The sequence below is a fragment of the Loxodonta africana genome, chromosome 15, assembly GCF_030014295.1.
Source record: "Loxodonta africana isolate mLoxAfr1 chromosome 15, mLoxAfr1.hap2, whole genome shotgun sequence".
Classification (NCBI taxonomy): Eukaryota; Metazoa; Chordata; class Mammalia; order Proboscidea; family Elephantidae; genus Loxodonta; species Loxodonta africana.
This window is the reverse complement of record NC_087356.1, coordinates 77972444-77999283: the sequence shown is the minus strand read 5'-3', so window position 1 is coordinate 77999283 and position 26840 is coordinate 77972444. Positions and strand designations below refer to the sequence as shown.

Below are 26840 nucleotides of genomic sequence, written 5' to 3'. Positions count from 1 at the left end.
AGAAAGAAACAATCTTTGATGGTTATGAGGGAGGGAAGGGAAAAACACTAACTAGACAATAGATAAGTGGTAACTTTGGTGAGGGGTAGGACTATACACAATACGGGGGAAGTCAGCACAGCTTGACCAAGGCAAAGTCATAGAAGCTTTGTAGATGCACCCATATCTTGAGAGATCGAGTTACTCGTCTGAGGACTGGGGGCCATGGTGATGGGGAGCATCAAAGTCGATTCTGACTCATAGTGACCCTAGGTTGTAAGAAAATGTTCTACAGCCTACTTCACTGAGTAATGCCTGCGGTCTTGAAAGCTTGCAGCCAACCATCTAAGATACCTCTACTGGTCCCACCCCATCTGGAGCAAGGGAGAATGAAGAAAACCAAATATACAAGGGAAAGATTAGCCCAAAGGACTTAATGGACCACAACTTCCACAGCCTCCACCAGACTGAGTCCAGAAGAACTAGATGACTGCCGGCACCAACTACTCTGACAGGGATCACAACAGAGGGTCCTAGACAGAGGAGGAGAAAAATGTAGAACAAAATTGAAACTCACAAAAGAAGACTAGACTTTTACCGGTCTGGCAGAGACTGGAAAAACCCTGGGAGTATGGCTCCTGGACACCCATTTAACTCAAAGCTGAAGTCACTCCCGAAGTTCACATTTCAGCCAAAGATTAGACAGACCTGTAAAACAAACAATAACACACATAGTTCAGCCATGTATATGAATCTTAAGTGTGCACACAAACCCCAAAACAAAGACTAGAAGGCAGGAAGGGGTAGGAAAACTGGACGAATGGAAATGGGAACCTGGGGTCCAGAAGGGGAGAGTGTTAACACATCATGGGGTTGGCAACCAGTGTCACAAAACAATTTGTGTATTAATTGTTGTCATGGATTGACTTGTGTCCCCCCCAGATGACCATCAATTTGACTAGGTCGTAATTCCCAGTGTTGTATGATTGCCTACCATTTTGTCATGTGATGTGATTTCCCTGTGTGCTGTAAATCCTGTCACTATGATGTAATGAGATGGATTAAAAAAAAAAAAAAAAAAAACCGTTTGCCATCAAGTGGATTCTGATTCATAGCAACCCTATAAATAGAACAGAGTAAAACTGCCCCGTAGGGCCTCCAGGGTGCGCCTGGTAGATTCGAACTGCCAGCCTTTTTGGTTAGCAGCTGTATCTCTTAATCACTAAGCCACCAGGGTTTTCATGAGGTGGGTTAGTGGCAGTTACATTGATGAGGTCTACAAGATTGGATAGTGTCTTGAGCCAGTCTCTTTTGAGATAGAGAAGCCAGCAGAGAGACATGGGGGCCTCACACCACCAAGAACGCAGTGCCGGGAGCAGAGCGCATCCTTTGGACCTGAGGTTCCTGCACTGAGATGCTCCAGACCAAGGGAATACATGCGTCACAAGGACCTTCCTCCAGAGCCGGCAGAGAGAAAGCCTTCCCCTGGATCCAGTGCCCCGAATTCAGACTTGTAGCCTAGTGGACTGTGAGAGAATAAACTTCTCTTTGTTAAAGCCATCCACCTGTGGTATTTCTGTCATCATAGCACTAGACAACTAAGACAATTGTTTAATGAGAAACTAATTTGCTCTGTAAACTTTCACCTAAAGCACAATAAAAAAAAAAAAGATTTCAAACATAAAGTTGAAAGAATTTTACTGTGAATGCCCATGTATTCACTACCTGGATTCTACTATTAAAATACACTTATTATACTTGTTTTATTACACATCCATCTACTTATACTTCTTCCCACCCGTCGTACTTTTTTGACTCATTTCAAAACAAACTGTAGATACTAGTACACTTCCACCTTCAGCATGCAGATGATTAAAGTTCAATAATTTGTTGCAGTTTTTTTATTTTAATGTAATGTCTATGCACATTGAAAAGCACAAATCTTAAGTGTACATTTGTAGTGCAGACAGAAAAATAAATGTAATAGGTGCTCCTGGTAGTGTGTTTAGAAAGTGCAAAGTATATGTATACACATATGTGTGTCTGTGTGTGTGTGTGTGTGTATATATACACACACACATAAAATATAAGAGGAAGAACACTCATAAGGTCATACTCCCAGAAGCTATTTTGTTTCTGTGTGTTTGTGTGTTGTTATTATTTTTTCCTCATTCAGTTGGTTGGTTGTTTTTGTCTTTGTCTAGTTTCAGGGTATGGGTTGGCAGGAGAAGTTTTGTTTCAAAAGCTTCTGGGAGATAGTATGTATAGGTATGACAGCAAGGTCCCCGAAGAACTAGTCAGAAGATCAGGGATGTAGTCCCAGACTAGATGCTAACTACCAAGTCACTTTATCTTTCTGTATCAGATTTTCGTGGTTAAAATGAAGAGAAATAGTGTTCATGCTGTGAATATTTGAGAAAGCATTTGACTAGCTGTATATTTTTTGAAATCACAGGTGGATTTTAGAATTGGCATACATTGCTAGCATATTGTCAGAAAGCCACCTGATGTTTCTTACTTCAAACCTAATGAAAGAAAAACTAGGATGCTGGCTGTAAGGCCGAGACTCTATAATGAAACTTATTTTGGGATCAGGACTAACCGGTATCAATACCTATCCCAGAGTGACACATCTGAAGCGCAGTAGCTGCACCTCTGGCCAGCTAAAGATGTGATGAAAGTTTGGAGTTAGAGTGCTTTTTTCTAATCACCTACCTTAGTCAGTAGAAATAATGTCTCCCTAGGTGGCATCTGTTTTGCTGTGTCAAATACCAAATTTGAATTGTGGTCCCTTTCGAAGCCACTTGTTTCATACTTGAAAGTTTTCCAGCTTGTTAATTTTTTTAAATGTGTTTCCTTTTCTGTTTTTTTATTCTTCAAGACCTCTTCCTGTGCCAAAGCTTCCTCCTGGGGAGCAGTACGAGAATGAGGAGGACACAGAATATATGACTCCCTCCTCTAGGCCTTTGGAGACAGCCCAGAGTTCACGGTAGGTTCACAACGATCCTGTTTTGAACCAACCACCTTCATGTGGGTAATCAATTGACATCATTCACTGCTCAGCTTGCTTCTTGCACGCTGTGTGCCAGCACTCCCAGAAGCAGTTTTGTTTCTCTGTGTGTTGTTTTTAAAATTTTTGTCCTCAAAAAGATATATCTAACCCCTAATGTTTAAGTCTGGAAACCCTGGTGGCATAGTGGTTAAGTGCTATGACTGTTGACCAAAAGGTTGGCAGTTCAGATCCACAAGGTGCTCCTTGGAAGCTCTGTGGGACGGGCCTACTCTGTCCTGTAGGGTCACTATGAGTCAGAATTGACTCAACAGCAATGGGTTTGGTTTTGTTTCTGTTTTTAAATGTTTAAACCTCTTTTAGATGTGAACAATGCCACTTACGTTTTTAAAACATCACAGTAACCTCAAAAACACATCTGTTATTCGTCCAAGAGTCAACCTTATGACACTTAGTGAGCCTGGCAAAAGAAGAATATGTTGTCATAATGGAATCGGGGTCTAGAATGGTTGTGAATAAATTAGTCTTATCAATATGTTCGCAGATAGTAAAGTTTTATTTCTGAAGATTATGCCCCTTTCCTTCCTGTTCAGAGTGAGTGAATGTGACCAGCAAATTGATAACTGTACGTATGAATCCATGTATAACATTCAGCCCCAGGCAGCATCTGTCATGGAGAGTAGTACTTTTGGTGAGTAACCATTCTGCTCCTTTGAAAAATAGTTGGTGTGAAGTATTTTAATGAGCCTGAAATATTTGGTTAATGAGATAGCTTTAAGTGGAAAATTCTTTTTAATCATATTCTTTGGTAAAACCCTCTCCACTCTTTTGTTTCCTGTTTACACAGCTAGTTCCTTTTGTACTTTTTCTTTCTCCCAGGGCCTGGAGACATTTGTGTTATATGGCCTGGACCTATAATATCAGCAGCTCCTTTTTATTCCCATTGCTTTTTAGCATTGATGAAATTCTTTTGTGTGTGGGTGGTGAATTCCCACGTTAACTAGCTTACCCAAGTTGAAAGTTCAAGAAGGCAGCACACATAGGGCCCTTTGGCCGATCTTCTGAGGTGAAAAGCAGATAGAAATGTTGAATGAGTGTTTTAAAGTGACACTTGATCTTTGGCATCAATGGCTATTATCCTTGGCAAGGGTAGCCTTTGACATGTTCAAGAAAAAGTGCTGCAGGATTGGTGCAGATTTTGTTTTCTCTGTGCCTTTTATCTCTCCCCACAGGGCTTCACATGGTTTTTGGCCTGTAGTAACTGTTGCATGAAAAACATGACTCTGTACCTGCATGAATGAATGGATGTCCCTGTACTGAAATGTGCTGAAAGATGAAGTTGGGAAATAACTTCACAAACTTTTCTCTAGGTGAAGGGAATTTGGCTGCAGCCCATGCCAGTACTGGCCCCGAGGAGTCAGAGAATGAGGATGGTGGGTATGATGTCCCTAAGCCACCTGTGCCAGCAGTACTGGCCCGCCGAACTCTCTCAGATATCTCTAATGCCAGCACTGCCTTTGGCTGGCTGTCTCTGGATGGTGATCCCACAACAAGTGAGTGACAGTATCTCCAGGCTTCCTTGGGTTTATACTGACTTGCTGTATGGCTCCTGATTTGTATTAAAATAGATATGACCCCCTAGTGGCAGTAAGGCAGTAGGTGGAAGTAGTAGACTAAAAACTGTATCTAAATGGGAGGAAGGCTGGTCCTAGGTCCCAAATTAGGAAGTTAAACTATAAACCAGACTCTTCAGATTTTGCCAGACTTAGATATGTGGTGGTTCCTTAAACAATGACTTGTCCTGCACTGAGAGTAGTTAGGATTTCTAGCTCTTCCAAGTATGCGCTATGACAGTGGTTACTAACCTCGATGGTTCAGACCACATGTTCCTGACTTCTGGCCACTGTCGTTTGGAAAGAAGGCTTGCTGGTTCTGGGAAGGACACTGAATGGGCCTGGAGCCAGCCCACATTTGGGTCTTGACTATCAAGGATTGCTCTTCTTGCACCTGTGGCTGCCTAGGAAGGCAGCATACAGAGTTGCTGTCACTTTGGAAATTTAAGACAGCCCTCAGGACAGCTGGTGGCAGAGATATATAGCATCCAGTTGCTTAGACAGGCAGTGACGCTTCTTCACTGCCACGTAGGCTTATCTTGATCTGCTTCCTTATTTGGAAAAGGAGACCTTTAGCATCTTCCCTAGCCCCCTCACAGCCCTGGTGGCACAGTGTTTAAGAGCTCAGCTGCCAGCCAAAAGGTTGGCAGTTCAAATCCACCAGCTGCTCCTTGGAAACCCTATGGGACAGTTCTGCGCTATCCTGTGGAGTTGTTAATGAGTTGGAACCTACTCAGTGGCAACAGGCTGTCTGGCCCCCTCAGAAATTTTTTTAAATAATCAAGGCAGTAATATGTGTGAAAACTTGTTGCTAAGTGTAAAGCATGATGCGAATATAGATATTATATGCTTATGATTGCAATGGTTATTGTGAGTAGAACAGGTGCGTGGTCTATTCAGAAGGTTGCTCCTGCTGTGAGAAAGAGGAGCTTATGTACTAAAACCCTTGAACCTGGAAAATCCAGCCTTCTTACTGAAGAGCACATGTAACCACCAGTTGACAAGAGGTCACTAATGATATCTTGATACTAGCGAATTGTTGTTTTGTTTTTTAATTTTATTTTGTTGGGAATATACACTAAAAAACATACACCAATTCAACAGTTTCTACATGTACAATTTAGTGACGTTGATCACATTCTTCAAGGTGCGTAGCCGTTCTCACCCTCCTTTTCTGAGTTGTTCCTCCCTCATTAACATGAACTCACAGCCCGCTAGGTTCCTATCTAACCTTTCAAGTTGCTGTTGTCAATTTGATCCCATGTATTGTTCTTATTATTAACTGCCATTAAGTGAGGACTCCCCTCCCCCCAGATTTGCAAATATTTTCTCTCCTATTTCTTCTAGACTTCACTGAAGGTTCCCAAGTTCCTGAGCGGCCCCCCAAACCATTCCCTCGGAGAATCAACTCTGAACGAAAAGCTGGTAGCTCTCAGCAGGGTGGGGGTGCTGCCGCCGCCTCACCTCAGCTCTCCAGTGAGATTGAGAACCTCATGAGTCAGGGCTACTCCTACCAGGACATTCAGAAAGCTTTGGTCATTGCCCACAACAACATTGAAATGGCCAAAAATATCCTTCGAGAATTTGTTTCGATTTCGTCTCCTGCCCATGTAGCCACCTAGCGCCTCGCCTCTCTGCTGCTGCTGTAGAGGACCAGTAAGCCGGGAGCTCTTACTCATGTAGCGTCTGAGAGGGCATAGGCCCCCTTGGAGGCTTCACAATGAAGTCTTGCCCCATCGGTGGCGTATCACATCTGTGGTTCCAAGATTTCAAAGCAGTGGAATGAAAATGGAGCAGCTAGTATGTTTTGTTACTTTATTTGTTTTGAGAGTGCATTTGAAGGTGTCCTTGGTCCCCATTTTGAGAGAGTGTGGTTTTTGTTATATGATAGTGTAGTTCAGCCTACCTGGGGAACAGTCCAAAAAGCAGTAGGACAAGTATTGTGCTGTCAGTCCTTACGTGAGGACTTAAGACTTTCCTGGGTTAAGAATGTGGCTGTGTGTGTGTCTGTTGTTATGTATGTCCTGAGATTATGAGATTAACCTGCTGTTTGTGTTAATCCCTGGCAGGGAATTAGCACAAGAGGTTTAGGAAGGAATCCTTTGGAGACTTCCATCTACTGTGGTATTATCCCCAACCCTAATGTGTGTGTATTCAACACTCCCCTTTGACTTGGATTATTGTGTGCATAGCTTAAGTCTTGTATTTTTAGAGCACTCTCTGTCCTTTCCCTACCTCCTGTTGTTCCTCCTCCTCCTCCTTGGTATTCTCTCACTGGCAGTGGGCTTGCCATGACCAGCCTTACTGAGGCCAAGCAGCTTATAGGATGTTCTTTATTATGTATGTATGGTGGTGGTGGTTTGTTTGGTAGATAGGAAAATAGTATTGTTGCTTTATCGTTATAGTCATGTTTGGTATTAGCAGCTAACACTGGCCATTCCAAAGCACTGTTTCTATAGGAACATTGAATTTGTTAAAATAAGATATTTTAATTATCCTAATTACGTAATGACAGATTTGAGGTAGAGGCCTTCAGCTACATTCCATGCCCTCCCCAGAAAATGGTCTGTGGAAGTCAGTTGCCTTGGTGCCAGCTATGTGCTCTGATGTGGGTCGCGAGTTTTTCTACTTAATGAGAAGGGAAGAACGTTTGCTTCCAGGATGGCTTTCTGGCTCGGATACCATGAAGCTTTTAGGACGCTCCAGTCACATGCCATTTACCTTATTATACATGAAATGCACAAAATAGATGATAAGGATTTATCTGTTCTGATTTTCTTCCCAGTAAATTATTTTCTGCTTCTGTGGATATCTCCCTTTCAACATGAGTCAGGTTATAGTTTCAGAAGTGATTCTTTGTTTGCCCTTTAAGGAATGGGGATACCACCCATAGCAGCACAACATTTTGCTGATAATTAGTACCTTTCCTACACTGGTGCCACCCAGCGACTTGGTTTTCTCTTGTGCCTATGGCTTTGGGAATGTAACGTCTCCTTTCTCCCCATTTTCCCCTGTCCTCTTCCCCGTGGGTCCTGTGAAACTGTCTTTAATTACTGTGTTTTCCACAGTAACTAGACATCATTCAGTGTAATAAACTGCTGTATAGTCAGTGACAGTATGTGGAAAGACTGGCAGTTGTTATAATTCAGAGTCCAGTTTATACAATTGTTAGTGTCTTAGATGCTGCCAAATGATTTCTGGAGACTTTTGTCCAGAATCTTTTGCTCACTTCCATAGCATTGTGTAACCTTCCTCTTCAGAACCAAACCAGACCTGCTCGTCAATAAATCTGCCCTTCCCAAAATATAAAGCATGTTTCTGCCTCTAGATCCAGACAGAAATGATCTTCCTTAGATCTGTTCTTTCCAGGGTTGCTGATTTTGGAACTAAAACTGTTTTCTAGATCTTCTCTTTGGCTTTCAGCTACACCTGGACCGTCTTCTGGTTTTACCCCCTTGCCTCAGAGCCATTTATACTCCCACAGTAGACGGAACAAGACCTCATGTTGATTTACCATGGTGACTTAGTGTCTACGTGGCAGAAAGCAGCACAGCCCACCACCAGTGCAGGGGGTCCTGGATTAGAAGGGAGGAGACAGGGAAAAGTGGCGGTAAGTAGGAAACAGTAAACTACCGTCTAAAAGCCAGTGTAGTGCCTCATTTAAGGTACCATTCAGTTTTACATGTTATGTCAATATTGAAGGCCTAGAAAAAGAACTAGAGAAAATGACAGCAGTTTCCGTGCCTGTCCGTATTAGAAGTTTTGCTTCTCTGCAGACACTGCCCAGTCTGGAGAGCTGTGAAGAGAACAAAGCACTGGTGGCATCTCTTTGGCTGGCACCTCCTTTTTACTGCATACAAAATTTTCTTGTTTGGAGGTTACCGTTCTTACTGTATAGGCTAAGGGCAGTTTGGTCCTTTCCTCTCCTGCTGGAATACCTGTGAGGCTCTTCAGGTCAGCCCCGAACTGCGCTGCCGGACAGACGCCTGTGCTGAGCATGACTTGAAATGAGCAGATCTTCGTCTGTCAGACGTGTGCCTGTAAGGGCTCAAGGCTTTGGACCATTTTATGAGGGTGTTTCTCTCTGAGTGGTTGCTCTGAGGACTTGCGTGGGTCTGTGCCTGAAATTTCCAGGCAAGCAGTAGGAAGATTTTCACTCAGCTCTTGTGTTAAGGATATTTCCGCAACGTTAATTTCTTTTATTTTCCTTTGCATAAGGCACCTATTCTTCATCCTCCATTTGTATGGCGACTTTTAATTCTTTGGTTCTGCTATGAATTTGAGCAAAATTGCCCTTTCATCAACAGGCTTTATCTTCGAGTTTTGCCATTTTTGGCAAATCAACCCCCTTTCCCTCTCTAATTACAAAGGGTTCCTCCTCTTAGCCATCAGGTCAATAAGGTAAAAAACCACTTTGATGTTTTCCTTTTTCTCAAATGCATTAGAATGTTTTATTCAATTCTTTTTTGCTTTCCCTGTGTGTTCCCTGGATTGCTTTATAGTCTGCCTCGTGGCTGGGTCAGCTGTTTTGCAGTACTTAATTAGCCACCGGGATTGCACTTTCTCCAGCTGTCCTTCCCACGCTTCTTCCAGGAAAGTAGAGGTCTAAAAAGTGAGCTCTATGGTAGCTTTTTTTTTTTTTATGGTATACCTCTCCTTAGTTAAAGAATAGGTTGGGCAGTTCAGCATCTCAGCATGTGTCTGTTAGCATTTGTGATCCGTACCTGTGAACACCATTCTTTCCCCCAGCACCCTCTCTCTCCCCAACCCTGCTCTACACATTCAGCCATTCTTCTGTTCTTTTTTCATCATACAGACTCTGATTACCAGGGCCCAGAATGTGGGTTAGTTCTGTTAGGATCATTTCACTATGGTTTGGATTAAACTGGGTTCAGGGTTGGGGGTGGGGTGGGAGGCTGAGGAATATCCTTCATACTTAAAATATTTTTATTCCTTCTAAAGAAAAGTAAAATATGTTTTATGGTCCAAGCAGCAAACTTACAAATTAATTTTTTACCACAACTTGCTTGTAAACTAGGGACAAACTATATAGTCTATTTAGGGCACCATTAATAAGATGTAGTCCTTTTTGTAGGTGTTAACACAAAATAGTCTCCTACCTCACATCGTGAAAGTCAGAAGGTTATAGACCTTCTTCCCAAGCTGTTTGTAAATCCTTCTTGCCGTTGGCTGTTCTGACTCTGGAATGACCACTGCCCAGTGAATAACAGCATTCTGACCATTGGCCTGACTGTAACAGTTTGTTCATTCAGCAAACATTTATGAGTGTTTATTTACCAGTTGCCAAAGTGTCAGCTGTATGTTCGTCCCTGCTACCACCTGGTGGTTTACTGACGTTGGGGGTTGTACTTGAGCTGTCTAGCATTTACATTTGACCCTAAAGTAGCTCTTCCCAAGAAGATTGTGCAATTTTTACTCATATCTGTTTTATGTAGACAGATCTGTCTTTATAGAGCTGTCCTGGTAAAATCAGTCCGAGACTCTCCCTTTACCTCTGTAGCTTTGATTAACACCGGTGAGATTCCTTTGTGTAGGTCTCTTGGGTGCCTCACATTTTTGTGTGTTTCAGTGGAGTCTGTTTCGTGAGCCAGTGGAACTGGAGACTGAGGATTATGTTGTTGGCTGGGAGTTGCACAACAGGGCAGTTAAATGTTTAATTTAAGCAGAGCGTCTGCCCACAGTTCTCTTCCCAGTCTAGTGCCTTTTTCCTTGATCTTTTTACTGAGCTGCTCGTGTCCCTAATTCTCCTTGTTGGGAAGGTTTCCTTTTCACTATTTTGGGACCTGCCACTGTCTCCCATACAATTTGGAACTTGTTTCCAATCCTTCAACAACCTTTGCAGTTAATTCTGTGTCTTAGAAGGACTGAAGCTATTGGGGAGGGTTGGCACGTGTCTGTGGGTCCTGAATTTACCCATTGTTTGCTTTCCCAAGAGCCAGACAGTAAAACAGATGAAATTCAGTCAGTTCCAAAAAAATGTCAGCCTTTACCTGGCAGGATAGAGAGCTTAGAAGAGACCCTAGGGCTTAGTATCAAAGTTAACACAGCACGCTTCTACTAGACCTTAAGGCTTTAGAAACTCAATCTAAAGTATTCTAACTCAGCTCGAAGCATTATCATCACTATCCTGATCTCAGTCTACCTTAGCAGTCTTCCTTTAGAAATACATACAGCCATTTAATGCATGGAGGAGGGTGGAGGGTTCCTATCAGTGGAAAAGTAGAAGAAGGTGGAGGTTGTATCTTTGCCTGACTTGGTTAGGGATCCTTTGGATGCCAGGAACAGCAATACTGAAGCTAAAGAAAGGACGTACTCACTGTAGGGATGCAGGAGATTCCATAAAACCCAGGATAGGTGGTACAGTTGATTGTTTTGTGGAGCTAGAATTGTGAAACTTTGCACTTAGTCCATTCTGCTTCTCAGCATTTTTATCAGCATGCATGGCCCCAGAAGAGGCACCCCAACCCTCAAGTCTACACGACCTTCCAGCTCTAGGGAACACCATTTACATCGGAATTACCAATTGAGCATACAACCATCCCAGCACATTGAGCAATCAGCCTTGCCAAGGAGGAACAAGTGACACCATTAGGCAACAGTGGCATACTCCCTGGGAGGGGGGTGGTGGTCTCAGAGAAGAGGGCATACACCGAATACCAAAAAATCAAACGTGTTGCTATATAGTTGATTCTGACTCATAGTGACCCTATAGGACAGAGTAGAACTGCCCCATTGGGTTTCCAAGGAGCATCTGGTGGATTCAAACTGCCGACCTTTTAGTTAGCAGCCAAGCTGTTAACCACGGTACCAGCAGGGCTCCATACACTGAATAGATACCCTAAGAATCCTTCTATTCTAGCTTTAAACTTGCTGTTATACTGCTTTTTTGAGAGTGTAAAAGGGAGGTACAGGAGTGTGCCTGGGACATTGAAGAGATTCTTAGGTTTAACTTCTGGCCACTGCCTTTTTTTTCTTCCTCTTTTTGTTCCCTTGGGTAATCTTGACATCCAGGATTTCTTTCCTCCCTCTTTAGAACCTTCTTCTCTTACAGAGCAGCCTATTCTTGGGTGGCATCTCTTAGCCTTCATTCCATCTCAGGTTTTTAGCCTTTCATATTCTTTGGAGAGCAGATCACAGATTCTACTGTAGCCACTAGCCATGGACCTCTGGGCTATCTTCGGGCCTTAGCACTGAAAACATAGTTGTTCTCTGGGCACCATAGACACTCCCTTCCTCTTCCCTGCCCTTTTACTTGTCCTGTATGAGGTGAGCAGAAATCTTCTTAGGCAGGCCCTCCTAGGTACCTCAGAAACTACTTTGCCAGTAAGAATATGTCTTAGTTGGGACAGTTGGCAGGATATAAATTCCAGTTTAGAATAAAGTTTTTACTGAGAACTCTTTAAACAGGATACCTGTGTTTTTCCCTGTCTAGTTGTCTTTTTAGTCCTGTATTAAAGCCTTTATCTTTTTTTTTTAAACCATGCTTTTGTTTACCTGAGTCTTTTGATCTTGTTTATCTCATCCTAGAGCCTGTCCTGAGTTAGCGAGGGATTTCAGAATTATTTATCTTTGTAAGTACTAAAAGTTATTTGATATACATAGAAGTAACCTAATAATCCAAAGATGTACATCGAGGCACGTGAGAAAGGGTGGGTCTTCAGACTTTGCATTTGATATTCTAACCTAGGCTCCAAAATGAAGGAGCCAAGGGACAGCAGTGCCGTGTGCCTTCACAGTGTCTTGGGAAATCTGGGTTGATTGCAAGGGAAAGTCCCGTGTTTCTTGGCTCCAGAAAGTAGCACAGGAGTAAGAGATGGGGAAAGAGGGGTGGGGAGAGCAAGCCCTGCATGGAGAGACTCATTCATAGCCAGATGGAAAGCACCATGCTGAAGGGCAGCTGTTGACCAACAGCTGTTTGGCGGTCTCACTGCCCCTGCCCTTGTATAGTGCTTGAGAAAAATGTGGCTGACCACTCCCTGTATTTGTGCAAAGGCTGAAAGCCAGCCTCGGATCTCCTACATATTTGGCTGCTGTACATAAGTCAGCAGAGCTCTGCATTACCTCTCACAAGCTCTCTTCCTACCCCTGAACCGGATTGGGAGGCCAGGGAGGAGTGTTGCTCAAGACAGGCTATGTGCAACTCTTCAGGCCTTTTGCTGACTCCATACTCAGGCCTGAGTGGGGAAACTGTGTGCCCAAGTCTGGTACCCACATACGTATTCTCGTACCCTGTGTGTCAGTTCCCTCCCCCTGACCCTGTTGCAGGTGATGGTAGCCATGCTTATGGTGGTCTGGAAATTGAAGCAGCAGAAAACAACTTAAGAGCCTGTAGAACATGTATTTTCTACTCTGCGCCTCTTTCTTCTGCTGTCCTCTGCTGTCAGGGTGATGCTTGTACTCTGATGCAGGCTCTATGCCTCCTGACCTACCCTTGTCCACACTGTTTAGTGTCTTGGCCTTGAAGGAAAAGCCCAACCTCCTGCTGAAGCATGTGGTAGGGCATGGCAGCTAGGAGGTACCTCCTCCATCTGCTTTCTGGCTGTGGTGACTTGGGATTTTTAACCTTATATATCTTTTCCCTTTATTCAAAACAAAATAATTTTTAGCACACTGGAAAAAAAAAAAAAAAAAGCCAAACGTTTTGTGCCTTTCTAAGGCAGCACTGTATCCCAGGCTGCATTTTAGGACTTAATATGGAAATACCAGAGTCTTAGTCCCTCTACCTTGAGTATCGAGTATCGTTCGTCCCTAGCGTCTAGAGGGGAGGAAGGAGTACTTGCTGTGGCTGGAGGTGGTCTCCGATGCAGTTTGTCAGTATCCCCTCTCCCCGCCCTGATGCTTAGTTGGAAGAAAGAAGCATTGTACCCTGGGGTTATTTGGTTGGTTCTAATCACACTCTTAGTTGTCAAGTGGAATGGTTTGTCTCTGGCAGACGGTCTGTTTCATGATTTCCAGGTATATTCTGTACCATCCCCAGTTTCCCAGCCTCCTGATCGTATTAATGGCCCAAACCTCATGGAAAACTATAGGATGAACTCTCTCAAGGCGAGGGGTTTTTGGGGTCTTTTTGCTGGGTCCTGAACTGGCCCCGACTGCCTGCCTCTCCCTTCAGATTTAGCTTTCCTTTCATTTGAAGGCTTCAAACTTAAAGCATTAAGCATCTAGTACCCTCTGTAGGGTCTAGTTTTCCCCGGGGAAAGGCTGCAGGGAACAAGGACCAGATGCCTGTCCTTAGTGTTGTGGCCATGGTAGATGTTTCAGCATAAAAAAAAAAAAGAAAGAAAAAAGCTTCCTGTATAATGACTTTACATACTTCTTAGCCTTTTCTCAGTTCTTCCCTGCCTTTAACTAATGAAGAATTGGGAGATAGAAACAATTATTTTTGAAGTCCTCCTTTTTCAGGATTTTGAAATTCTTGGCATGGGTGGGGCTGGAGAGAACTTGATGCTTTCTCTAGGGTGAGGAGTCCCAATTTGTATATCCGTGTTAAAACAAAAACTCCAGATGAGCTTTTCGTGGACTATTTTAAAAGCGTGTCATTAATATAAAAAAAAAAAAAATTATACTAGCAGTATTTAATCATTCTCACCTGTAAAGAATAAAAAAAACAGAAGGTAAATATTCTTACAGAGACTAGCAGAGCTTTAAGATTCGTTTTCATTTAAGTCCATTTTGTTTTGCCAATGTATTAATGTTTAGAGGTCTGTTAAACTAATGTTATTTATTAATTTTCATTTCCATACACAGTTAACTAAAGAGCTTTTTCAAGCACCCATGTCTGTAAAAAAATATTTTTAAATAAAGTTTCTTTTGTTGTAGCCGACTTGCTGTTTGCACTCGTTGTGGAGGTGTGGGGGCACTGATACAGCAGGCAGTGAGAGGACCAGAGGCCTAGGCCCATGTCTTCACCCCAAGGAGTGTGTGCTGCTGCCTCCGGGGGAATTCTTCATGCTAGGAAAGCAGAGGCAAGGGGCACTGTCCCTTGCCAACAGTCGCCTAGGCCCTGCAGGCTGCCTGGTGCAGGGTGGCTTTGCTGCTGAGAGTGGGGCAGTTGTCTCCTGTGGTGAATCTGGAACCATCTGCCTGGAAGTAGAGGTCACCACTGGTCCCTGCTGCCAACTGCAGAGAGTTTTAGGTTCTTTGTGATGCAGTTCCAATTCCGGAGGCCCTCACGTTCCTGTGGTACGCATGAATAAAAGCAGTCTGACCAATCCCAATCCTAGGCGTATACCCACTAGAACTGAAAGCAGAGATCTTTACACCAGTGCTCACAGCAGCACTATTCATAGCAGCCAAAGGTGGAAACAACCAAAACGTCCATCACAGATGAATGGATAACAGACTGCGGTACTCACACACAATGGGGTAAAAATTACCCAGCCAGAAGGAGAAATGAAGTCCTGGTACATATTACATGGATGAACCTTGGAAACATGCTGAGTGAAATAAACTAGTCACAGAAGGATAAATATTGTGTGGTTCTACTTATATGAAACAGGCAAATATATAGAGGCTAAAGTTGAGTAGTGGTTACCAGGAGTGGGGGAGCTCATTGCTTGCGGGGCAGGGTTTCTGGTAATGGTGGAATCATTTGGAATAGTGGTGGTGACCACATGTGATGAAAGTAACCAATGTCACCAAATTGTGTATGTAAAAATTGCTGAATCAGCGAATTTTTATTTATTTTAAACCACAAGTTTTAAAATTTGGAGAAAAGAGACAAGGTTTCTGGGACAATTAAGCTTTATTTTTCATATATATATATATAAAAAGGAAACAATTTGCAAATTTACACCTAACAAACCCATATATACATACATACATACATACATACACACACACACACCCACCCACCCCAAGGCTCTGGTCAGGCCCATTACTCATCCCTAAGTACCATTCTCCCATTTGGGCCCTCCTAGTGTCTGCGCCCATTAGTTCTGTTTGTAGAAATGTGGTGTGAACAGAGCCATAGCTGTACTCTTCATAAAGCAGTCAGGACCACAGCTTTGCCCCACTCCCCACCTTGCAGAGATGCACGTAATCCCTTGAGAGGGCAGTGGGAGCCAGAGGAATGCAGGGGCCTTAGGCTCAATCACTTTCACTCTAGAAAACACCACCACTGCTGGGACAATGGGATGTGCCCAGCATGTCTTTTAAGGAATGACACTGGTTTGTGGCTTTGGCCCAGGGAAAGGAGGATCATAAAAGGGACCCCATGGAAGCAGGCAGGAAGGTGGCAGCAGCAACATCTCAGCTGCTTCTAGATAACGCTGGGGTACTCTTCTGAGCCATGTCAGCAACACAGCTCAGCAGTGAATAGGGGCCTGGGCTCTAGGTCTCAGGGACAAGTACAGCCTCTTCAGTGATTCAAAGGAATTACTGAAGCCAGCCTTTGGGGCAGGAAACCAGCTCAGCTAGATAAGCTACCCGATTCAGCTGCTGGTAGAAGACCTATTTACATCTGTAACGTGTAACGAGAAAACATACTCTGTGCGAAACTCCTGCCCACTTCTGGGTCCTGAGGCCCCCTCGTTGGGATGAGCTTCACTCAACAAATTGAGACTGTGGTGGACTGATCCCAGAAGGGTGCCCTCAGGGTCCAGTGAGCTCCTCAGGATGGCTGTGATCCTAACTCATTTGACCTCTGAGATTGGGTCTGCAGGTGAACAGGAGCAAGGGTCTTCTCTGTAGTCCAATTGAGAGGTGTTGGCTACCATCCTGAGTGCGGGGAGCGGGGTGAGCAGGGTGGGGAGCTCAGTGCGATTAAGTGGGCTAATGCCTCAGATCGATGTATTTCTCTCCCTAAAAAATGGTGGAGAGAAGTAAGAGTAGAACTTGGACATAGTGACCAGAGTTCAAGATGTGAATACTGAAAGAAGGTGGGACTGAAGCAAAAGCTGATGAACCAGGTAGAGCAGCCTTGAGGGAAAAATCAAGGAGTGGGGTATGGCAGGACAGGGAGGGAGGGACCCAGCCCCCCAGTCTGACTCTCCGCTGGTAAACTGAGGCCACACTTCACACCTAGTGACCTGAGCCATGCATACCGCTCAGGAAAAGGTGATGATGATGAGACAAGGTATTTGCTCAGCCTGCAGAGCCACCCTCTCTCCAGGGTCCCTTGCATATTTGCATCCCCCTGCCACCTGTAAGCAGTGGTAAAGAGGCCAGATGGGCCTGCTCCTTATCTCCAGCCAAGGAGGAGGGAGGTCAGAAAGTTAGTGTTGGGGGAACGGGACCCATTAGTCCTTGTTGCCCCAATCCCTGAGGATGTGTCAGGCACTGGCCACAGGAACTACCTCCTACCTGGTCTCCGGGAGCCCTCTTGTCACCGTTGCTGCCCTGTAGGAGGCCCATCTCTTCAGGGAGCTTATCTGACTTAACTTCAACTACAATTTCACTCTTACGCAGCGGGGGCAGCGTGCTGGGAGGAGGGAGGGAGGCGAGAGGTTGGCAACTCGGGGCAAGGGAAGGGGAGGGGCCGTTGGGAAGGATGTTGGACTGGACTCGGGCTCTTTGTTGTTCTGGGGCCAGCTCAGAGGGAACCAGGTCATGGGAGAAGCTGTGGTTGATGGCAGCTGGGTGGTGGGGAGTGGGCAGCACCCAGACCCAGGGCCCCACCCCTTCTCCTGAGGGGTGAGTGGGCACTGGGGCAAGCAGCAAGCTGGGCAGCATGAGATGAGTGCGGGGTGAGGGTGCCAAGTACGGTGCTTACATCTCTTGTTTGCCTGACCGTCCGCAAGGCAGCTTGCCCTTCTTATAGAAGAAATAGAGGACGGCGCCAAGCACAGCCAGCACCAGAATGCACACGATCACAGCCACGATGACCACACCCTTGCTTTCAGGCTCTGGCAGCTTTTTCTCTGTCCCGCAAAGACACTCCTGGTCACTCACTGCCTGAAGCTACGACAGTTCCATCACCGCCCCGCCCAGCCCAGGGCTGATGGAAGGCAGAGCACCACTCACCATTCTCGACAGGGCTCCCTGGGGAGGGGCAGGACAGGAGGCTGCCCTGGCCCAGCCCTGTCCCCTTGCCAGGCCCGGCTTACCTGCGGAGGTGCTGTTGGCTCTGGCATGGGGACTGGCAGTGGAGGTGCTGAGGCCAGTGGTGGCGGTGGAGTCAGGTGGGAGGGTAGTTAAGTTGACTGGGAGGCAGAGGGAGGCGCGTTAGGAGAAGCCCGAGTTAACGCCCGCGCCTGGGCACGCCCCTGCCAGGCTCTGCGGGGAGGAGGCCCTTACCCAGCTCCAGGCGAATGACTGTGCTGTTTCTTCCCAGGGGGTTGGAGGCCACACACTCAGCACCTGTCTCCAACAGGTCTGGGGTCACGAGGACATTCAGGGTGCTCAGGACGCTCTGCGGATCTTTGTCTTGCTCATGCGCCTGCAAGGAAGGAGGAAGCCCAGCTCAGGGGTGGGAGGATTTCCGGACTAGCCACAGGGGTGGGCAGGATGAGACAGTGTGAGCACACGGGAGGACCGCATGGGCCTGCTCACCGTGCCGTTGACACTCCAGGAGATGGTGGGCCTAGGATGACCTGATGCCTCGCAAGACAAACGCATCACCTCATTCTCTTTCACCCACAGCTTCCTCTCCTTGGATGCCATCCACGGGGACCCTGATGGGGAGGGAGGAGAAGAGTGAGTCCACAAACTGCTGGCCGCCCCACCTCCCCACAGAGCACCCCGGGCCACAAGTTAATGCTCATGCCTGGGCAAGCCCAGCCCCCAGGAAAGGGGGACCAAGTGGTTGCAGAGGTGGGGGCAAAAGGGAATTTGCCCCACCCTTCCCCAACTTGGAGTGGCTTCCGGGGGGCCACCAGGTCTCCGCCCAGAGGGCCTCACCATAAATGGCCACATTGACCAGCTGTGTGCTGTTCAAGCCAGGTACACTGGGCACAGACGCCATGCAGAGGTAGCCTCCCGCTGCCTCCCGTTTCAAGTTGTGTAATAGTAGCACGGGCCCCTTTTCCAACACCTTGCCTGTCTTCAGGGAGAGACGGATCAGAGGATCTGGAAGGAGCAAGCTGCTGCCACCCCCCAGCTCCATTCACCAGCCAGCCCTTGTTCCCCAGCCCCAGGCCGGCCTGGTACCTTTTCTCTCAGCCAGAGAAACTCAAGGGCTTGGTTACTCTCTGCTTCACAGGTCAAGGTGAGGCTGCTGCCCTCATGGCTCTCGGGGGTGGTGGGACTCACCCGGACATCTGACACGTCTGGGGACACAGCCACAGTGTCAGCCTGGGTGGGGCAGGGCAGGGCAGGGCAAGTTCCCTATGGCCCCAGCCTGTGCAGCCAGCCTGGTCCCCCTGCCCTGCGCCCCCAGCCCCTCACAGTTCACCAGCAGCTCCTGTTGGTCCATCAGCGATACCGTGGTGTCCAAGTCCAGGCCCTGACATTCGTACAGCCCACTATGCTCCTTCCGGGCAGGCTCCAAGACCAGGAGCCCATCGTGGTCTGTTGCTTTTTCCTCCATCTCCATGGTGCTGGGGTTCTGGGGAGGGTGGACGGGTGAACAGAGAGCTCCTCCAGCCACCCCTCCTGTGGCCCTGTCTGTACCCAGCATGGGGCCCCCGCACCTGCTTGCTGATGATGAAGTGGGGTGGGGGGTTGCCATCAGCCAAACACCTGATTTCCACGTGATCCCCTTCCTTCAGCATTCCCGTGGGCACCACTTCCACCCACAGTTTTTCTGCTGGGTCTGCAACGGCAAAGGGGTGGCTCTCAGCCCCAGAGCTGATCCCTGGGCTGGGTGAGGAGAGCCAGAGGGAGCATAGAGGGATGGGTCAGTACTCACAGAAAACAGGGACAGTGACCTCCCTAGATTCCTTCATGTGATTCCCGCTGGGCAGCCGGTAGCTGAGCTCACAGTAAAATTGGGCATCTTTGTCTTCCTTAACCAGCCGCGCCTTCAGAATGCTCTGCAAGGTGTACAGACCACTTGACTCCACGATCTGGGATGACTGGATGTGGACGCCTGCGCAGGGGAGAAGGGGAGAAGGGCCTGGCCTCAGCCCGCCACCAGCCCCACCCCACGGTCTCCCCAGGGGTTGGGAGGGGAGCACCCAAAGGGATCCCTGCCCCTGGTAGAGGGCCAGCTACAAATACAAGTGGAGACCCTTCAAACCAGCAGTTTCAGCTCTCAGTAGAACACTGACACAGTGGTGCTATGTACAAGGATGAGTGCAGACGATGCGGCTGAGGGAAAGAAAGATGAGAAACACTCCAGAGGTTTACTCATAGGCAAATGGTTAACTAAACTACATCACAGCCAACTACGGAATACCGGGCAGGAGGCAGAACAATCAGGGAGAGGTAAATACACTGGCCTGCAGACCTTCCATCAGCCCAAGACAAGACCCATTCCCAAAGCCAGCCCTTCAGACAGGGATTGGACTGGACTATGGGATGGAAAAGGATGCTGGTGAGGAGTAAGCTCCTTGGATCAAGTGGACACATGAGACTATGTGGGCAGCTCCTGTCTGGAGGGGAGATGAGAGGGCAGAGGGGGACAGGAGCTGGCCGAATGGACGTGAAAGTAAGAGAGTAGGGGGAAGGAGTGTGCTGTCTCATTAGAGGGAGAGCAACTAGGAGTACATAGCAAGGCGTATATAAATTTTTGTATGAGAGACGGACTTGATTTGTAAACTTTCACTTAAAGCAAAATTAAAAAACAAAAAACACTGGTCTGGAAACATTCCCAAGACTCGTTGTTGAAAGAAAAACAAGCGAATTGTAGAACAACATGCATGACACCGTTTACATCGGGGTTTCTCACCCTCAGCACTATTGATATCTTGGGCCCCTAGTTCTTCACTGTGGCAGCCACACTGTGCGCTGTAGGCGTCTCGGGAGGAGACAGCGGTCGGTGCAGTCAGTGAGACACAGGCGTACTAGGCAAGCAAGCTGTCTCATTTTAATCTGGGTTTCTGGACGAACAGCTATGTTTTTGAGAAAAACGTTCTTCCTCGGTGGTCAAAACCAGGATGTGAAACCATATGCCCCAAGGGGTCTTGGCCAAGTGACCATTTAAAAAAAAAAAAAAAGGGTACTCAGGAAGAATGCTATTTGTGTGCTGTTGCAAACAAGGTATTTTTGCAAGACAAAGAAAATACACGTAAGCATCTTGGGACCATGATCTAAGCACCCTGTGAAACTCTCTGTGACCACTGACTACAGCTATTAATCACCAGTAAGCCATCAGTGTGTGATCACTATAATACTCATCGATTTTCCTGTGACTGCCCTTCCTATGGTTTGGTTGCTCTTTTTACCCAACAAGAATACTTGTATAAGGACACTGCCCAGACTAGCTGGTTCCATTTTCAATGGGCTATGTAGTTCCCCAATTGCAATTGTTTTAAACTTAGTAAACCTCCCCGTTTTACCTCGAAACAGCGTTCAGGTTTTTCCTACAACACAGGATACCCAGCAGCATCCCTGGCTTCTACCCACCAAATGCCAGTAGCAATTCCTAAGTTGTCACAACCCATAATGTCTCCAAACTAAAAAACCAAACCCATTGCCGTCCAGTTGATTCTGACTCAAGGCGACCTTATAGGACAGAGTAGAACTACCCCATAGAGTTTTTAAGAAGCACCTGCTGGATTCGAACTGCCGACCGTTTGGTTAGCAGCCATAGCTCTTAACCACTGTGCCACCAGGGTTTCCAAAAACGTCTCCAGATATTGCCAAATGTCCCCTGGGGGGTAAAAAGATTTGAGTTGAGAACCACTGATTTAGCTTTTTTTTTTTTTAATAATTTTTATTGTGCTTTAAGTGAAAGTTTACAAATCAAGTCAGTCTCTCACACAAAAACCCATATACACCTTGCTACACACTCCCAATTACTCTCCCCCTAATGAGACAGCCCGCTCTCTCCCTCCACTCTCTCTTTTCGTGTCCTTTTTGCCAGCTTCTAACCCCCTCCACCCTCTCATCTCCCCTCCAGGCAGGAGATGCCAACATAGTCTCAAGTGTCCACCTGATCCAAGAAGCTCACTCCTCATCAGCATCCCTCTCCCACCCATTGTCCAGTCCAATCCATGTCTGAAGAGCTGGCTTCGGGAATGGTTCCTGTCCTGGGCCAGCAGAAGGTCTGGGGGCCATGACCACCGGGGTCCTTCTGGTCTCAGTCAGACCATTAAGTCTGGTCTTAAGAGAATTTGGGGTCTGCATCCCCCTGCTCTCCTGCTCCCTCAGGGGTTCTCTGTTGTGTTCCCTGTCAGGGCAGTCATCGGTTCTAGCCAGGCACCATCTAGTTCTTCTGGTCTCAGGCTGATGTAGTCTCTGGTTCATGTGGCCCTTTCTGTCTCTTGGGCTCGTAATTGCCTTGTGTCCTTGGTGTTCTTCATTCTCCTTTGCTCCAGGTGGGTTGAGACTAATTGATGCATCTTAGATGGCTGCTTGCTAGCGTTTAAGACCCCAGACACCACTCTTCAAAGTGGGATGCAGAATGTTTTTTTAATAGATTTTATTATGCCAATTGACTTAGATGTCCCCTGAAACCATGGTCCCCAGACCCCTGCCCCTGTTACGCTGGCCTTCGAAGCATTCAGTGTATTAAGGAAACTACTTTGGTTTAGTCCAATTGTGCTGACCTCCCCTGTATTGTGTGGTGTCTTTCCCTTCACCTGAAGTAGTTCTTAACTACTGTCTAATTAGTGAATGCCCCCTCCCACCCCCCTCCCCCCTGCCTCGTAACCACGAAAGAATGTTTTCTTCTCAGTTTAAACTATTTCTCAAGTTTTTATAATAGTGGTCTTATACAAAGATTTAGCTTTTTAAAAAAAGCTTATATATTTCTATTTAAATTTCTACATGTGAGTACATGTACAGAAACGGACTTGAAAGTGCACACGCTAACCGATAGCAGAGATTTCTTCAGGGAAGGAAGGAACTTTTCATTCTAGGTTTTTTTGTACAGTTTTTGTTCAGTAAATTCTTATGAAAATATTTTCGAGCATCACTTGTGTAATTACGAACAAAAAGTAAGAAGCTAAAGTAAAATGCAAGGTGGTTCCTGTGTGGTATCCAAATGCATGGCTTTCAGGAGCAAGAAGGGGTACTCACGGTTCTTCTCCTCCTTCAGGGGCAGACGGTTCTTGTACCAGGTGACTTGAGGAACTGGGTACCCATTCCTCCCCACACAGGTAGCGACCTAATGGAGGACAGGCTCTAAGTCTCTCTGCCTCCGAGACCCCACCACGCCCCACCTCAGCTCCTGCTTGGTATCTGGCCACCCTGGCCTATCTTACCTCCTCAGGCTCCTCACTGTTCACGGAGATGCCCAAGGTATTGACCTGGATGCTTGGCTCCTCCGGAGCTTCTACATGGGAGAGAAAGGAGGTGGGGCATGTGACCACCACTTCCCAGGATCCACACCGCCCTAAGGGCAGGGGTGGGGGCACTCACTGTAGACCTGGAGCTGGATGCGGTGCTCCTGGGACCGTGGGCGCTTGCCCTGGCACAGGAAGATGCGCTCATCATGAGAGGTGACGTGTGCCAGGGCCAGGGTAGCCCCCTTGTCCTGGAGGCTGAGCCGGTGCTGATACTCCCCAGGTTCACTCTGGCCCTGGCCCTGGCGCACACGGTAGATAAGTGTTGGCTTCTCCTTGTGGACCTAAAGGGAGAGGCCAAGAGGAGGTGAGGGTTCTGGGGCTACCAAAACCCACTGCCATTGAGTGGATTCCTACTCATGGCGATCTTATATCGACCCTATAGGACAAAGCAGAACTGCCCTATAGGGTTTCCAAGGCTATAAACCTTTACGGAAGCAGATTGCCACATCATTCTCCCATGGAGCAGCTGGTGGGTTCGAACCAATGACTGTTTGGTTAGCAACTGAGCGTTTTAACCACTGTGCCACCAGGGCTCCCTTCCAGGGCTACCCGTACCTGTTGCCATCAAGTCAATTCTGACTCATAGCAACCCGATAGGATGGAGGAGAACTGCTCCCATAGGGTTTCCAAGGAGCAGCTGGTGGATTCAAACTGCTGGCCTTTTGGGTAGCAGCCAAAGCCTTAAACCACTGCACCAGCAGGGCTCCGTGAGGGGTAAAACGCCCCACCCCCTGCTGCCCTCTGGGGAGCCCCAGCACTCACAGAAAACCAGTCCAGGCTGAGGCTGTCCTGGGAGCGGGCAGGGCCACACTTGAGGAGGGCGGTGCTGCCCACTTCCACCTCCAACACCTCTGGTGCAGGCTGCTCTGCCTCTCCTGGCACACCTGGGGGTAAAGAGGAGAGACGACCCCAGCAGGTGTGTCAGCTCCAGCTGCCCTCCATCCCCACCCCACATGTCCGCTGGCTGCAGCTGTCCTTCCTGCCACTGTGAGGGTCTGAAGAGGGCCCTGTCCTCACCCTCAGCCATTCCTCGTCCCCTGCCCCAAGCCCTGGCCCACTCTCTCCCAGTTCAAGGGACCTGGGGATGTCATCCCTCGTCTTTGGAGCAGAGACCCTGAGTGCCAAGCACCTCCCTGATGAGGCTGACAGAGAGGCAAACCAGGCTCTGAGCCAAGAGGGAAGCCCCTTTCCTTCCAGGACCCTTCCTCTCTGAGTGAGTCAGAGTGTGGGAATGCAAGGCATGTGCTGGGCTGGGCTACACAGGCCCCTTTGTGTCCCCACCCCCAGGGAAAGACGTCACTAATCTGCCCTCTGCCCCAAGAATCCCCTCCCCAAATCCTCTACAAACCCAGTATGTCCCACTGGCCAGAAGTTCCCATCTCATACTCCCTCACAGGGCCTCACTGAACATCCCCACACATGCTCAGGGGACCCCAGCCTTAGAGTCTTGGGAGGGAGAAGGGGTCGGAGTCTCCCCCAGGGGTCAAGACAAAGTCCAAGCAGTGGGCTGGAGTGACATCAGCAGTGCCAGTGTGCTGCCAGCCCTGTAAAGTGGTGATGTCACTCAACACCATCTGGCTGGACTCTGGGATGCCTGGGTTGTTGCCTGGGCGGGCTCCCAGACAAGGAGGGCATATGGGGTGGTCTTCAACCCAGAGCAGAAGCTCCAATCCCTGACTCAGTTTCCCCAGAGCTAGAAGAGCTAGAACTAATGCAGTTGTGGAGCTCGATTTAGCCTTTTCCCCAGAAATAAAGCCAGCTTGGGAGGCAGCAGCCAGGGGTGCCCTAGGGACGGCGTCGGTCCTGGGCATGAGGCCAGCGAGCTGGGTATTGCCCAGCCCTCTTCTTCCCCAGCCGGATAGAGACTGGGTCAAGGAAAGCGAGCCAAGAGAAACACGCGACACTGCTGCGGGCCATACAAGGGCAGCATGGACCCGGAGAGTCCGGCTAACAGGCGGTCCCAGAGAAAAACTTGGAGGTGCAGTGGCGCTCTTCCCACCTGAACGTGATCTCCATACGGGGAGCAGTAACAAGATGAGACGGGGGCGCTCCCACTCTGGGAATGCTCCATCCCTCGTCTCTGCTACCTGCGATCCCGTCACCCGGGTAGGCGCGAGGCGACCCCCACCGCCTCCAACCCTCCCACCCCCCCACCCCCACGCCCAGCCCCTGGCAACGCCCAGCTAAGGCGAGAGCCGCTGTCTCTCCCTCTCTTGCTCACCTCCAGCCTGGCCGGGTGCCCGGGCGGGAGAGGGAGGGGTCGGCGCACCGCCTCCAGCTAAGAAAACTGACTTTTCCAGCAACAAGCGGGTGCGGAATTCAGGATTAGGGGGTGCGCTCTAGCTGCGCCCCCACCCCGGCTCCTCTGAAGGCCCCCCGGAGTAAACACCTGAGGAAAAAGCTCTCCCTAACGCCCCGTGAGCTCAGCTCCACCCCTTCCCGCTCCCGACAGGAGCCGCCTCCCGGATTCTGCTCCCGGGATACTCCAGAACGGAGACTGCAAACTGGCTACAAAGAAGAGTTGCACGCGTGCAAGGCGCGGGGTGCCGGGACCCGAGGAGGAGCGCGCTCGCGGGGGCGCCAAGCCCTCGCCCCCACCGCGTGGCAAACTCCGCTCCACAGCACGCTCCGCCGAAGGCCCCTGGCCCAAGCCTTGAGGGGTGCGGGCCCCCAGCTAACTCACCCACGGCGCGGCGACAGTGGCAGCAGGCGGCGAGCAAGAAGACGCAGACGAGCTCGGGCAGCTCCATGCTTCCAGTCCCGAGGGCAAGCGCCAAGTGCCGGATCCTGCTGCGGCTGGGGGCTGACGTCAGGGGGGCGGGGGAGGGGGCCGGCGCCCCGCCCCGCGCGCCCCCCGCCCCCGCCTCGCACGCCGCAGCCCTAGGGGGCGGGCTCCTGCGCCGCGAGCCCGGGAGCTGCGCCGAGCCGCGGCCTCGGAGGAAGGCGGGCTGGCCTCCCCAGCCCCCGAGCCGGGGAAGGGTGAGGGGCGTGACAGGTGTCTGGGCTCAACTGCCTGGCCTTGGCGGCAGCGGGGAGAAGCTGACCCGGATGCTCAGAGACGGCCCGGGTCGGAACCAGCCAGTGTTGCCCTGCGGGATCTCTCCTGGTGGAGTAGAAGCGCACTACGACGTCCTCGACGTCCCGGATGGGGGCCTTCCGTAGAGGCTCCTCACCCCACCTCCTCCTCTACCTCACCCTACCCCTGCCACAGAAAAATACGGGGGGGTCTCGGTGGCGGCCCAGTATCACTGCGTCACTGCGAAGGCTACCGGCCTGGCACTGCCCCGAAGCCTCGCTGTCCTGGCAGCTTTGCGGAAGAGCCCTGCGCCAGGTCCCGCAGACGCAGAGCTACCTGTACTGGGGAGTAGAGATGACACCTTAGCAGCTTTCCCTTCACACCCCAATTCCTGCAAGTCCATCTTTGACTGGAGGAAAGGGGTGGGACTCATAGGCCCAAGGTTTTCAACTTGTCCAAGCCCCTCCCCCCAAAAAAGAACCCGAACCCACTGCCCTCGAATCTGTTTTGACTCATGGTAAGAGCATGTGTTACAGAGTTGAACTGCTCCAAGGGCCTTCTTGGCTGTAATCTTTAGAGAAGCAGATCACCAGGCCTTTCTTCTGCAGCACACTGGGTGGGTTCCAACTGCCAAGTTTTAGTTTCAGGTTAAGTAGTTGAGCGCAAACTGTGCCACCCAGAGACCTTGTCCTAGCCCAGGACTTGAGAATTCTGTTTCTCTTCACTCTTCACTCATTGAGCTTAGCCTAGAACTCATTTTCTTCTCACCTGGATGAAGAAAAGAGGGAGAAGAAAGAGTTAATGGGTACTGGGTCTGTTGTAGCTCCCAAGGCGGGGAAGGATCCTTGCCATCCTTGCAGCACTGCTCC

General features: G+C 48.6%; 2 protein-coding genes across 7 annotated transcripts in view; one reads left to right on the top strand and one right to left on the bottom strand.

The window, feature by feature from the left end:
• CBL (Cbl proto-oncogene) overlaps positions 1–14446 on the top strand; it is a 101814-nt gene extending 87368 nt beyond the window's left edge. For all 6 annotated transcript variants that reach the window (XM_003418189.4, XM_064268952.1, XM_064268950.1 and 3 more), the window contains 4 exons: positions 2861–2968; positions 3583–3680; positions 4360–4542; positions 5950–14446. In XM_003418189.4, coding sequence (XP_003418237.1) covers positions 2861–2968; positions 3583–3680; positions 4360–4542; positions 5950–6224 — 664 coding nt within the window. In that variant the 3' untranslated portion in view covers positions 6225–14446. The remainder of the gene's footprint in view (positions 1–2860; positions 2969–3582; positions 3681–4359; positions 4543–5949) is intronic.
• A 953-nt stretch (positions 14447–15399) lies between these two features.
• On the bottom strand, positions 15400–25730 carry MCAM (melanoma cell adhesion molecule). Its single transcript, XM_003418190.4, has 16 exons — positions 25639–25730; positions 23718–23839; positions 23029–23236; positions 22872–22942; positions 22687–22774; positions 19412–19591; positions 19194–19315; positions 18949–19108; positions 18712–18830; positions 18463–18604; positions 18115–18236; positions 17860–18001; positions 17670–17765; positions 17336–17483; positions 16927–17044; positions 15400–16425 (listed from the first exon to the last, which is right to left on the bottom strand). Exons 1-16 carry the CDS (start codon positions 25703–25705, stop codon positions 16396–16398), a joined length of 1935 nt encoding a protein of 644 aa, XP_003418238.2. The 5' UTR covers positions 25706–25730; the 3' UTR covers positions 15400–16395.
• Between the last annotated feature and the right edge of the window lie 1110 nt (positions 25731–26840).

Bases quoted from the DNA above. Each gene is read 5' to 3' on its own strand.
- MCAM (XM_003418190.4), bottom strand. From the start codon at position 25,705: ATGGAGCTGCCCGAGCTCGTCTGCGTCTTCTTGCTCGCCGCCTGCTGC. The intron at 19,316-19,411 runs GTGAGTACTGAC...TTGCCGTTGCAG, and splicing joins GGTCACTGTCCCTGTTTTCT to ACCCAGCAGAAAAACTGTGG. The intron at 19,109-19,193 runs GTGCGGGGGCCC...CACCCTCCCCAG, and splicing joins ACTTCATCATCAGCAAGCAG to AACCCCAGCACCATGGAGAT.